This window comes from Prionailurus bengalensis, chromosome B3 (genome assembly GCF_016509475.1).
Source record: "Prionailurus bengalensis isolate Pbe53 chromosome B3, Fcat_Pben_1.1_paternal_pri, whole genome shotgun sequence".
Lineage (NCBI taxonomy): Eukaryota > Metazoa > Chordata > Mammalia > Carnivora > Felidae > Prionailurus > Prionailurus bengalensis.
Window position 1 is genome coordinate 137,707,679 of NC_057355.1, and position 13,858 is coordinate 137,721,536.

Here is a 13,858-nt window from a genome sequence, read left to right on the forward strand (position 1 = left end):
ATCGGCTTATCTGCTCTGCTCTGCTCCTGTGCATGTGCTCTGGTGTGTCATCGGATTTAAAAAAAAATTTTTTTTAACATTTATTTATTATTGAGAGACACAGACAGACAGAGCATGAGCATGGGGGGAGCAGAGAGAGGGGGGAGACACAGAATCTGAGCTGTGACATGGGGCTCGAACTCACAGACCGCAAGATCATGACCTGAGCTGAAGTCGGATGCTTAACCAACTGAGCCACCCAGGTGCCCCTGAATGTTGTGTCTCAAGCACAGGCCTCATTAACCAAAGCTCAATTATTGAGATTGTTCTAGGACCCAGTTACAATAGTGGGGGCCAAGGGCTTCCCTCATACCTCCACCAAGCAATTCTCCGCGGCACCTGCTGGGTGTCCTACGATCCAACTCAGTTCCGACACTATCTACCTGGCGGTGGCATCAGATCCTACAGGTGAGGGGCTTAGTCCCACAAGACAGTTCTCCACTTCAGATGCCCGTTACGAGTCCAGGCTGTCACAGCCCTTCTCACCGATCAGCTATAAATCGGAGGTTCCCACGAGCCCCGTCTCGGGTTCGATTCATTTGCCAGAGAGATTCACAGAACTCAGGAAAATAGCTTACTTCTATGTAGGGGTTTATTGCAAAGGCATGTGATAAGGGATACAGATGAACAGCCAAGTGGAAGAGATGAGTAGAACAAGGTGTATGGGAAGGGGCCCGGGGTTTCCAGGCTCTGTCTGGCTGTGCCAGTCACCCTACAACTCCTCCGCCTGTTGGCCAACCAGGAAGCTCTCTGATCCTCCCGATTATGGGATCTTATGGAAGCTTTCTCACCTAGGCGTGATCAGTTGTTAACTCCATTTCTATCCTTCTGCTCTCTCTCCGGAGGATGAGGGGTGGGGCAGAAAATTCCAAGCTTCTAACCGTGGCTTGGTCTTCCTGGGGACCAGCTCCCACCCGAGAGCTTTCCAGAAGCCCACCCAGAGTCACCTGAATAGAACAAAAAAGGCTTCTAGTGCTCTTATCACTGAGGAATTTACAAGGGGTTTAGGAGCTCTGTGCCAGGAGCTAGGGGCAGAGAGACCAATGCGTACAATCCCCAAGAACTCGCAAGCGTCTTTTAATGGCAGACCGGAATAGAAATATTAGTCTCTCGGATAATTTTTAAAAAGGACCTCTCGGCCCAGAGTTTTAATCTCTTTTTCTTTTATGACATTTGTTCACCAGCTGCAATACCGAGCAGATTTGTTTAATCAATTCTGTTCTTTGCTGGAGAGAAGAGGTCCTCAAGAGAGAAGAGGGCAGGAATTGATGGGACATGAAAAATTCATAGTTGGGGGAAGCAAGTCCCTGCAAAGGCAAGATTAATTTTCGTGGTGTATAGAATTTGATATATTAATAACCACCGGGCTATAATATTGCAGCCCCATCTCGGCTGATTCTCACACCGCCGTGAACAAATTTGTTGGGGCAAAACCACTTCAAAACTTTGAGGGGCTGGTGAGTTGTACCTGCATGCCCTGGGCATTCTTGCGTATGGATGCCAAGGTGAATAAATGCCTTGGAGAGAGGCTGGACTGCAGTTTTCCTAGAGGGGGTAGGTGGGGAAGACCAATGCCTGAAGTCCCGATTTCCTTTTGCCTCACTCCTTTTTAAAAAAAATTTTTTTTTTTCTTAATGTTTATTTTTGAGAGAGGGAGAGAGGCAGAGCGTGAGTGGGGAAGGGGCAGAGAGAGAAAGGGAGACACAGAATCCGAAGCAGGCTCCGGGCTGTCAGCGCAGAGCCCGATGCAGGGCTCGAACACACAGACCGCGAGATCATGACCTGAGCTGAAGTCGGACGCTTAACTGACTGAGCCCCCCAGGCGCCTCCACTTTGCCTCGCTCCTAAATGAAGCTCACTGTTGATAAAGAGATTCCAGAGAATCAGGTTTATATCACGTGTACGTATTCATTCAACCCCTGTTTGCCGAGCGCCTACTGTATGCCAGGCGTTGTGTTGGGTCCTGGGGCTTTGAAGTGAAATTCAGCTAAATCCTCATCCTGGGGAAGCCCTCAGTTTCTCCTGAAATGCAAACCTGGTGGTCGGGATCGGGGCGGGCACCACCTCCCATTTCCTGGTGGTGAAATGACCGTGCACGTCCAGAGCCCCCAGACGCTGAAGGAAGTCACTTCGCCCCACAGAGGTTGGTAAGCTAGGAGTTGCCATGGCAACAGATTAACTGGGTGTGCGCGCCCCAGCTGTGAGTATACCACCGTCTCCTCCTCTGCCTGAGTCCTTGCTTGGGGTGGCATCGTCTTCCTGCATGTGGAATTTGGCTGGAGAAGAACAAGCAGATGGAAGGGGGCTGCCAGGGACGGGAGAGGAGAGTAGAGACACTACGGATTGAGACACCACGATAAGCTAAGACGCAGAACACTCATCGCGGGCCAGGCACCGTGCTATATGCTGCGGCCTCATTTCAGCTGATTCTCACAGTCCCGCTGCGTCCTCCCCCCATCGTGGAGGCAAGGAAGCAGGTTCAGACGAGCAGAGCTAACGTGAGCATCTGGGTCTGTCTGATTCCCACGCCTGTGCTCTCAGCGCCAAGCGGCGGTGGTTCTGAACCACGAGGGCAGAGTACCTGTGGGCGTGGCTAAAATGCAGATTCCCAGGCGTAGCTCCAGACCTGCTGAATCAAAATGTCTGGTGGCGGTGGCGGAGGGGGGACACCGGAGAATCAGAACACAAAGGGCTCTTGGAGGTTGCCTGGTCTGCGTGAGGCCCAGAGAGGAAGTGACTTGCCCCAGGTCCCAGGGCCAGTTGGGATTAGGAGCCGGGTCTTCTATGCCAGCCTAGGGGTGCGGAGGGGGTGCGTGCACAGAGACCTGGAAGAGGAAACGGTGGGCCCAACCACTGAAAAAGTTGTCCTTCCTTTGTGATGACAAGGTACCCTCTGAGCGGTGCGCCAATCAAGACAAGGAAAAGAAAGAGCGAGAAGCCCTAACTGGTGCTTATTCTATTTTCTTTCCAGCATCTCTGCCTGCGAGGCCAACCCACTTCCTAGCCCGGTCACCAGGGTAACCATCACTCCCACCTTGACAGTCAAGTGCGTACACAGCTTCTCGCACCCACATCCAGGGCCACAGGACCCAGCCCTATAATCAGCCTCCCGCTGCCTCTCCACACAGCCAGCAGCATCGGCTCCCCGCTCTCTGGGCCCGTCACCCCATCACAGCTCTGGAGACACCCCTCCCCACGCTCACACGCCGAATTCTGCTTTCCTCGCCCACTGCCTCCCAGGAGACAAATATACAATCTGCTCTCAGCGTGTATCATCACCTCTGGAGGGAGGAATCTGCCCTCAAGTTGGGACACAACCCAACGCGCACGGCCCACACAGGAGGAAAATCACCCCCTTCCAGAGGAAGGGGGCTGTGGCAGCGAACGCCCTCTTTCCCTCCAGAGACAGCTGAGGGGGCAGCTGGAATTTAGGAATAGTTTCCCAAGTGATGATCAGGAGAGGGGCTGCGGTGGCTAGGGAGGACGAGGGGAGCTGGGTGCCCAGAACCTGTTGCTGATGAAGCAGCTCCCTGCCTGCCAAGCGCAGGGGATCCCTGCCTGGGACAACAGAGCCCCCGACCCCCTCCCGTCACCACAGACACTTGGAGTCTGACCCTGTGGGTGATGAATTTGGGTGTCCTTCTTCAAAGACCCCATCAGAACAGTTTCATGAGGCGGGGCTGCTGGGGTCTTGGGTCCCCGTTAGGACTTCGAAGGGACGGGTTCCATCCTGGGCTCAGGGGCCCTCCCAAGTGCCCTGCCTGTCAGGCCGAGCTCCTCTGAGCTCCTTCCTCAATTGCTGGAGCTGATCAGAGTTTCCCACCAGCTCTATCCTGGCCTCTGGCCAGACATTCCAGCTTTTTCCCTCCTCACTCATTCCTTCCCTCAGCCCTCCTGTCTCACCTGTCTCCTAGGCTCTGAGCCACTTGCTGAGCCCTAGGGACTGATTACCCTCCTTTCTCCTTTCTCTGCAGCCTGAGGCCACCCCCTTCAGACTCCTGACCCATTTGAAGCCTTCCTCCTGAGGGCTTGGGATCTGGCTCCCCCAGAGGCTGCTGAAAGAGCCAGCTGAGACCCTTAAAAGTGCAAGAGAGTTAACTCCCCAAGAAGCCAACTTTGACCAATAGGAAGCAAAAGGCAGGAGGAAGCCTTACTGCCTCCTTCCCATAGACAGCTCCCAGTGCCTCTTTCCCATGGACAGTTCCCAGTGCCTCCTTCCCATGGATAGTTCCCAGTACCTCCTTCCCATTAACAGTTCCCAAGGTTGGACTTCTGCCCAGCCTGTCCGGAGATGCCCTGGATGGGGCCTTTTGGGCCTCTTCCTGGATTGGGAACCGGCCTGGGGGCACAGTGCTGTCCGTGAATTTGCTTCCCATCTTGTCCCGCCTCACCTCCCTCTCTCTCACTCTGGCTGCCCTGAGATTGCACCTCTCAAGGAAGTGTTAGCACTTATGCATCCCCTCAGACTTTCCTAGGGAATCTGGGCTAAGTTGGCACTAAGATTCAAATAGAGCAGAATTCTTGTTCTATATTATCTAGCCTACTTCCCTCATTTGACAGAGGGAGCCGAGGCCAAGAGAAGGTAGGTAACTTCACCAAGTTTACAACCAGTTGATGGAGATTCATTACTTTATGCCTATTCATTATTTTAACAAGTAATTAAAGAGCACCCACCAGGCAGCAGGCATTATTCTAGGCACTGGGAAAGTGGGGGTGAATAAAATGGACAAATTCTCTGCCTTTATGGAACACAACATTTGAATGGAAGATTGGAGAAGAAAAGAACCATAAATGAGATGAAGACGTAAAACATTCAGAATGTTAGACTAGTAAGTGCTGCTGGTGGTGATGGTAGGTGTTATGAGATGAACTGTGTCCCTCCCCCCAATTCATATGTTGAAGCCCTAACCCCCAGGACCTCACAATGCTACTGTATTTGGAGATAGGGCCATCAGAAGTGATTACATTAAAATGAGGCCATTGGAGTTGGCCCTAATCCAATATGACTGCGGTCCTTATAAAAAGAGGAAATTTAGGGGCACCTGAGTGGCTCAGGTGGTTCAGCATCCAGCTCTTGATCTCGGCTCAGGTCATGGTCTCCCAGTTTATGAGTTTGAGTCCTGTTTCAGGTTCCATGCTGACAGGGCAGAGCCTGCTTGGAATTCTCTCTCCCTATTTCACTGTCCTTCTGCTGCTCTCTCTCTCTCTCTCTCTCTCAAAATAAAGAAATAAACTTAAAAAAAGAGGAGGGGCACCTGAGTGGCTCAGTTGGTTAAGCATCTGACTTTGACTCAGGTCACGATCTCACGGTTCGTGGGTTCAAGCCCCACATTGGGCTCTGTGTTGACAGCTCAGAGCCTGGAGCCTGCTTTGAGTTCTGTGTCTCCCTCTCTCTCTGCCCCTCCTCTGCTCACGCTCGTCTCTCAAAAATTAATAAACATTAAATTTTTTTTTTTTTTAAAAAGAGGAAATTTGGACACACAGAGACAGCAGGGATGCACACACAGAGCAAAGACCATGTGAGGACATAGCAGGAAGGCGGCCACGTGCAAGCCTCAGGAGAAACCAAATCTGCTTCAATAAACAACAGACAATACATTTCTGTTGTTTAAGTCACTGAATCTGTAGTATTTTGCTATGGCGGCCCTAGTAGACTCACTCATACAGTGGGATCTCAATTTCATAAAAGGTGTTCCGAGCTGGCCTTACCGAGAAGGTGACATGTGAGTAATATCCTGAAGGATGTGATAGAGTGAGTTACCTGAAAATCCAACGGAAGAACATTCTAGGCAGAGGGAGCAGTAGGCTCTGACTTGGATGAGACCTCGAGTGTTTGAGGAAGAGTAAGGAGGCCAATGTGCATGAAGACAGCAGAGTGGGAGGGGGAGAGAAAACAGGAGGACGAGATGAGAGGCAGGGCGGGGGTGGGGGATGTGGGAGGGCATCCTCTGTGTGACATGGGGAGTTATTGCAGAGGTTAGAGCAGTGGTTCGGTTCTTAATTGGGGGCGAAAGGACATTTTGCCCCCAGGGACATGTGGCAACATCTAAAGACAATTCCATTTTCCACTGCATAGTGGTGGGCGGGGAGAGGTCAGGATAGGATACTGGCATCTAGTGAGTAGAGGCCAGGGGTGCTGTTAAATATCCTACAATGCACAGGACAGCATTTCCCTCCCTTTCCCCAATGAAGAATTATCAGGGCCCACATAGTAACAAGGTTAAGAAGCCCTGTTTTATTTATTTATTTATTTATTTATTTATTTATTTATTTACTTACTTTTTTGAGAGCGAGAGAGAATACACAGGAAAGGCAGAGAGAGAGAGAGAGAGAGAGAGAGAGAGAGAGAGAGAGAGAATCCCAAGCAGGCTCTGCACTGTCAGTGTAGAGCCCGATGCGGGGCTTGAACCCACAAATAGCAGGATCATGACCTGAGCCAAAATCAAGAGCCAGAAGCTTAACTGACAGAGCCACCGGGGTGCCCCGAGAAGCCCTGTTTAAATAAAAAAAAAAACAAAACAAAGAAAAGTTTTTATTTATTTTTGAGAGAGAGAGAGAGAGAGAGAGAGCAAGCACGAGCATGAGTGGGGGAGGGGCAGAGAGAGAGGGAGACACAGAATCTGAAGCAGGCTCCCGGCTCTGAGCTGTCAGCATAGACCCTGATGCGGGGCTCAAACTTGCAAGCCTTGAGATCATGACCTCAGTAGAAGTTGGATGCTCAACTGACTGAGCCACCCAGGTGCCCCTGACATCTTTATGTGGTCTGAGGTAGTAATCTCATGCAAATATTTTTCTCATAGAGAGAATTGCTTAGTTTTAGTTCTGCTGTTGTAGAAATTACCACCCATCTAAGTGGCTTTAAAACAACACAAATTTATTACCTTAGGGTTCTGGAAGTTAGAACTGGGTTTCAGTGGGCTGAAATCAAGGTGCCATCAGGGATGCATTCCCATCAAGAAGCCTTAGTAGAGTTTCTTTCTTTCTTTTATTCCTTTTCCAGCTTCTAAAGCCTGTCCACTTGTGGGCCCTTTCGTTTTCAAAGCTCACAATGGCTGGTCGAGTTTCTCTTGCATCATATCACTGTGATGCTGGACTTTCTGCTTCCTTCTTCCACTCATAAGGACTCTTGACCATCACATTGGGTTTAGCGGATAATCCAAGATAATCTTTCCCTCTCAAGGCCCTTAAATTAGGCGCATCTTCAAAATCTCTTGTGCCAAGTTAGGTTACAAAATCACAGGTTTCAGGGGATTAGAACGTGGGCTTCTTTGGGAGAACATTATTTTAGCTACCACAAGAATCAACAGATTCAGCATAATTTCCTGAATCTTCTCTGAGCCTGGGTACAGGGAACACTGGTCTGGTAGTAATAATGCTTGCTATGTGCCAGGAATTTCTCTAAGCATCGTGGGCATATTATCCCATTTAATTCATATAAGACTTTTGCTGGGGCGCCTGGGTGGCTCAGTCGGTTAAGCATCCGGCTTCGGCTGAGGTGATGATCTCACGGTTCCGTGAGTTCAAGTCCCACGTGGGGCTCTGTGCTGACGGCTCAGAACCTGGAGCCTGCTTCAGATTCTGTGTCTCCCTCTTTCTGTCCTTCCCCTACTCATGCTCTGTCTTTCTCTCAAAAATAAAAAAACGTTAAAAAAAAAAAAAAGACTTTGTGCTGAGTACTACTTTTAGCCTGATCTTAGAGAAGAGTAAAGTGGGGGACAGAGTGGCTAAGTACCTTGCACAATAGGAAGTAGGAGAGCCAGGATTCCAGGCAGTTGGCCAGGGCCAATCAGGCAGTTCGGCTCCGAAGTCCATGCACTTAACCACCATGTTCTTGTTGAATGAATAAATGAAATGAATAAATCTAGCTTCCCTTAGCTGTGTGCTCACGCCTGAGCCATACAACTTCTCTGAGCCTCAATTTCATGATCTGTAAAATTGGAACAGTGGTGCATTTCTCCTGTGCTCCACAGGAGTGCTTCTAGGATGCATTGAGACAAGTCATTGAGACAGGAAAAGCAGTTCAGATAAGAAAACAGGGCTCCAAGACTCCGCCCACTGCATGTCACTGGCAGGGCTGGCATTGGGACGAAGGTCTCCCGGCGGCCAGGCTGGGGCAGGCTATCTCTCCTACAGGGTGGTAACTACAGCTACAGATTCTAGTCACCCAACTGAACAATTTCCCTTCACCGGTCTCTTACCCTGTAACAGCCAACATCAAAGCTATGCCTGTGCCTTCCATCAATGTTTCACTGAAGGCTATCAAGTCTCAAACGATGACGGCACAAAATCTAAATAGGAGATGATACTTTGCTGAAGCAGGGTAAAGTTTACAAATATTATTCAGTATCGGTTGTAAACGAGGGGGAAAGAGGACGGTTTTGGGAATCGGCAGGAAAGGGGGGCTGCCAGGTGCTGCTCAGGAAAATCGGCACCCCCCGCGTCTTTGCCTCTTCTCCTGATCTCTTCAAGCTCCGTTTTCCCCTTCATCCCTCCTTGATGTGGCGCAGGGATCAGAATGCCTGGATTTTAGCCACTGGGTAACCACAGGCCATTTTTGCTTCGAACTTCAGAGGCGATGTCGAATACAAAAAAAGAGCAAAGCGTGGGAGGATTCATCGTATATTAGGACACGCCACAAAAACAGAAACAGAGACGTGTGTCTGTTAAGACTTGGCGTAGCACAGAGACGCCAGCACTCATCGGTGGGGGAAAGGACGGATTGTTTGGTGGGTACTGCTGGGCAAACTGGCTCACTATGCAGGGAGAATAACATCGTATTCCTGGTCGTGCCGTATGTCAGGTGAACTGCAGGTGAATTAAGACGTAACCGTGATAGGTAAAAGCGTGAAGCTATTAAATACGGGAAGATGCAGGAGAATATTCTGAGCGGGAAAAGAGTCCTAAATAAGACCCCCCCCCCCCGGCCCAACACACTACACAAGGCTAAAATGAGATGCATTTGTTGATATCAAAATATGGATTTGCCCTACACCGTAGGATGGGAAAGGCCAAGCTAAAAGGACAGGTGAAAGATTGGGACAAAGACATACAATGTCTAAGACTGACAAGAGATTAATATTTAGAACAGATTAAAAAAAACCTCCTTCAATTCATTCAGAAAAATAATAGGAAACCTAGCAGAAAAATAGACAGAGGCTGCAAATAGGTAATTCACAGAAGGAAAACATTTCAGTGGTTCTTCAGTATATGGAAAAATGGATAACATCACCTATCAACAAAAAAACTCAATGAAATTACAATGTGATCCTACTTTGTTAAGAAAAAATTTCTCTTTAATGTTTATTTATTTTTGAGAGAGACGGAAACAGAGCTTGAGCGGGGGAGGGTCAGAGGGAGACGGAGACACAGAATCTGAAACAGGCTCCAGGCTCTGAGCTGTCAGCACAGAGCCCGATGCGGGGCTCGAACCCACGGACGATGAGATCATGACCTGAGCCGAAGTCAGACGCCCAACCGACTGAGACACCCAGGCGCCCCTCAGTGTGATACTACTTTGCTGATATCAGATTGATATAAATTAGGACATTGGATAATACCAAAGGTTAGCATACAAAGTGGGAAAACAGAACTCTGTCTTCATGTACCACTGCTGGGATTGCGAACTGGCAAAGCCACTCTGGAAGGCAACCGGGCAGACTGAAAACAAGCAGTGTCGACTCCATGACCTGGCAATTTCATTTCTATCTTATGCTCTATCAGGGACGCGTCTAATACCATTCAGTGTTGTCTGTGGTTACAAGGAACGGCTGGCAACCTAACTGTCCATTTTAAAGGAATTGCTAAGTAAAATGAGTTAGATGTACAAACTGAATGTTGTTAGTGGTCAGGACTAACGAACTCCTAGTATACATAGGTAGCCCCATGGATAAATCTCTAACACGTTATGTTGAGAAAAAAACAAGAAAAAGAGTTCTTAGCAGAGTATCTTTCATAATACATAAACGAACAGTATCTTTGGGGGATATATACATATATGGGAACATATCTTAAATATAAGAGAGAGGGTGCAGGGCGCCTGGGTGGCTCAGGCAGTTAAGCATCAGGACTCTGCCCCAGTCATGATCTTGCAGGGGGTTCAAGCCCCACGTGGGGCTCTGTGCTGAGAGCTCAGAGCCCGGAGCCTGCTTCAGATTGTGTCTCCCTCTCTCTGCCCCTCTCCCACTTGTGCTGTTTGTCTCTCTCTAAAATAAATAAACATTAAAAAAAAAGAGAGGCTGCATATGGGGGATGGAGAAATGGGAGTGTGGACAGGACATGGGTGGAAAATCACATAAAATTAAAAAGAGGGGATTTGCTGCTGAAGAGCCTGATCAACACAACTTTTGTCCCCCAAAGTCCAAAAAATGGCCCCGATCCCTTTCCCATGGCTTCCCATTCTTAACAGAATCAAATGCAAGCGACTCAAACGTGCCTGGCCAGAGCAGGGCCTTTCTCCATAAGGGACCTGCCTCTCTCTTCCACCCACTTTGCCAAGCAGTCGCTTCCCCTGCACTCCCAGCTTTACCTCCCACAACCAAAACACGCCCAGACTTCTATCCGAAATGGGCTTACTGTTATTTCTTTAGGAAAGTCTTACTGATCGTTTAAGATTCAGTTCGTTTCCCCTCCGGGAGTCCTTTTTGGGCCGCTGCCCCACCCAAATGTTAGACTCTCCAGTACTGTATTCCCCCATCACCCCATCACCCGGGCACACCCCACGTGGTAACTGCTCATTTTGGGTACACATCCCTCCCCCAGGGCTACAGCTGAGCTAGGATGGTCTCCGAGTCCATAGTTCGCCTGCTGGAGTGGGCGATCACTTGAGCGATCACTCGAGTTACTCCATCACGTTGAACACCACAGCAGCCCACCTCCCTCTCTTTCGCGGTCGGGGTCACCAGTTCCGCCTCTCCGCTCCGGGTCCCCGCCCCCAGCCCACCTCCGCAGGCTGCAGGAGGTGGAAGGCTCTGCGCACGCGCCACGGGGCGGGGCGCGGGGAGAGGAGGGCGCAGAAGGGCGGTGGGGGCGACCACAGCTTGGCGCGGCAGTTGCGTCCGGCTCGCGAGCGCCCGGCGCCTGGGGGGGGGGCGGGGCCGAGGCAGGCTTGTGGCCCCTCCCCCGCCCCTGGCCCCGCCCCCGCAGCCCGCCCGCGCGCCCCGCCCCGCCCCCTCGCTTTGCCCGCCCCGCCCCCGGCGGCCGCGCTCCGTCTCCCGCCGCCAGCCAGCCTCCCGCCGGGCTCCCGCGGCCGAGAGCGGGAGAAAGTCCTGCTGGTGGGCGGTCGCGGGGCTGCGAGCGTCCGGCATCCCGGGGCCGCTCTGGCCCGGGCGGCGAGGGGGCCCGGCGGTCCATGCATCCGCCGCCGCCCGCCGCCGACGCGATGGATTTCAGTCAGAACAGCCTGTTCGGCTACATGGAGGACCTGCAGGAGCTCACCATCATCGAGAGGCCGGTCCGCCGGAGCCTCAAGGTGCGCACCGGGGAGGAGGAAGTGCCCGCAGGGCGCCTGGCGGCCGGCCCGCGCCCCGACCCCGTCCCGTCCCGTCCCCTTTTCCTTCCCGAGCGACCCGGGACCCTTTCGGAGTCGGGCTGGCCCCTCAGTCCTCCTCCAGTCGCCGTGTCACCCTAAACCGGCCCCTGCCGGCGCCCGTGCTTCGACGCAGCCCCGGTTCTCCCAGCTCGGACCTCAATCCCCGAGGGACTGGCCCCTCGCACGCACTGGGCTCCCCAGCCCCCCGCCCCGGACCCCTTTCCCAAGCCGCCCCAGGAACGGCCGGCCCAGCGGTGTCCCCCGAGCCGCCCCTCTAGGACAGCCTTGGCCCCTCATCCTTCCGCCCTGCGGGAGCTGCCCCTCCAGCCGCCTCCTGGTCCCCTCCTGAGTGCCCCCCCCACCTGTCCCCGTCCCACTCCTCAGTCATCACAGCTCCTGCCCCCCCTCCCTGAGACACCCCGGATCCCGCTCGCCCCTTCCTCCATCCGAGCAAGCTCGGTCGCCTGTGCCCCCAAGTCAGCCAGGCCTCCCTTCACCTCCCACCCAGCACCCATGCTGGAGTCGTCCTGCTACCGATCTTCAGAGCCCTCTCGACCCTTGGCCCCCATCCTGAGTCACTGCGCGTCCTTCCTTCCCAGCCCCTCCAGGACTCCAGCTGGGACCCTGATCCCCACCTGCCTTTGGGGAGTCAGCCTTCAGTTTTCTCCCCCACCCCGCAGAGTCATCTTGGTCCCAGCCTCCAACCCTCGCTGCTGGCAGACCTACTTTACGGACCACCCCCTCCCCCAGCCGTCCTCTCAGTAGCTCCCTTTAGCTCCTCTCACTCCCACCTGCCGCAATATCGCGAATCTTTGATTTCCTTCCAGCCCCGGAGTTTATTCCCTTCCCCCACTCCACATTTCGTCTTTTTTCATACTCACTCGGCTGCAGTTTGCATCCATTCCCCCTTTGAGCATTTTGTGGGGTGGAAAATGCTGGAGAAACCGCCTTGGGGTATTAGAGATTAAAAGTATGTATAGATATGCATATAAAATCGAGTTCTAAACTCGATTAAGCTCAATTAAACAGCAATGTTCTAAAGCCACAATGTAATTCTCAAGCTTCAGTCTAGAAGCTAGAAGAGTTTAAAAAAAGAAAAAAACAACGACAGAAAAAACGAAAACAACCTCAAACTCCACCAGCCAAACCCAACAATTCAAGAAAATTAGAGACCTCTGTGGTTGAGGTCGGCATGTAGAGTCCTTGATTAGTTTTCAGTGATAATGTTTAATTGTGAAACTTTTTCGTTCCTCTCTACTCATGTGGGGTTCCCGGAGGGTCACTGGGGGGGCGAGACTGATCCATGTTTGTGTGCATAATTTGTATTTTATTTGTGTTTTACGCTTGACAGACACCCGAAGAAATAGAAAGATTGACAGTCGATGAAGACCTCAGTGATATTGAAAGGGCTGTTTATCTGCTCAGGTATTTCCCGAAGTCTTTCTGTGAAATTGTTGCGGTTTCCCTGTGGCTGCGTGGATGAATGCCGTTGTGAAATGTCAGGTTCCAGGTTCTGTTCAGATTTACTTGAACAGGGTACTTTGGCATGTGTAGCACTTGATTATGTTATACGGTTTTGGTATGGACTTAACGCATTTGAGAACTGAGATCAAATAAGACAACCAACTTACAGAATATTCCTTGGAGCAGGAGGAATAGAACAGCCAAGGGTTTGAATTTGATCTCATCCTTATTTTCTGGCTTTGGTTGTTCTCCCACAGATCCACTAAGTTTAGATGAGACTTAAAGAATGTCCAGTGATTAATTTTAAGTTACCCATAGAGTAGGACTGTGATGTGCTATTTGCTGTATAGAACCCCCCCCTTTCCCCCTCCCCCCATAGGGTAGTTCAATTGGTTGCTAAGGATATCTTGTTTTATATTACTTTTGCTATGTAAGCTTCGTCATTTTGTCTGAAAGATTTTAAAATGTAATTGAGCCTACTCTCATTTAAGTTTAATCTCACAAACTCTGCAGAATTGCTCAATGCAAATGGTTATTAGAAATATTTACCAAATTTCAACTGTTTCAAACACTTTGGATTTAGCTTCCTAAAAGCTAATGCAGTGAACATTAATGAATTTAGCTGTGAAAATACTTTAGAAGCAGAAATTTTCCTAAGGTAGTTTGTGTCCATTTGTTTTAAAACTTTTCTTTAACTTGCAGTGACATGTTTTCCCCTTTGGCAAGTGAGTTTTCACTTCTGTTTTTTAGAATCAGATTTTGAAACCTGGTGTTATTTACCTGCCCAGATATTTATCATCCTTGTTTCCTTAGCTTAGGTCAGCTTTG

At 50.7% G+C, this 13,858-nt stretch overlaps 1 protein-coding gene across 5 annotated transcripts in view; it reads left to right on the forward strand.

Moving 5' to 3' along the window:
• Positions 1 to 11,242: 11,242 nt before the first annotated feature.
• PPP4R4 (protein phosphatase 4 regulatory subunit 4) overlaps positions 11,243 to 13,858 on the forward strand; it is a 103,782-nt gene continuing 101,166 nt past the window's right edge. For 2 of the 5 annotated variants that reach the window (XM_043556928.1, XM_043556929.1), the window contains exons 1-2: positions 11,270 to 11,506; positions 12,918 to 12,991. In XM_043556928.1, the coding sequence (XP_043412863.1) occupies positions 11,387 to 11,506; positions 12,918 to 12,991 (194 nt within the window). In that variant the 5' untranslated portion in view covers positions 11,270 to 11,386. Of the gene's footprint in view, positions 11,507 to 12,917; positions 12,992 to 13,858 lie in introns of those variants that run through there. The other 3 variants (XM_043556927.1, XM_043556930.1, XM_043556931.1) reach the window with 3 other exon arrangements.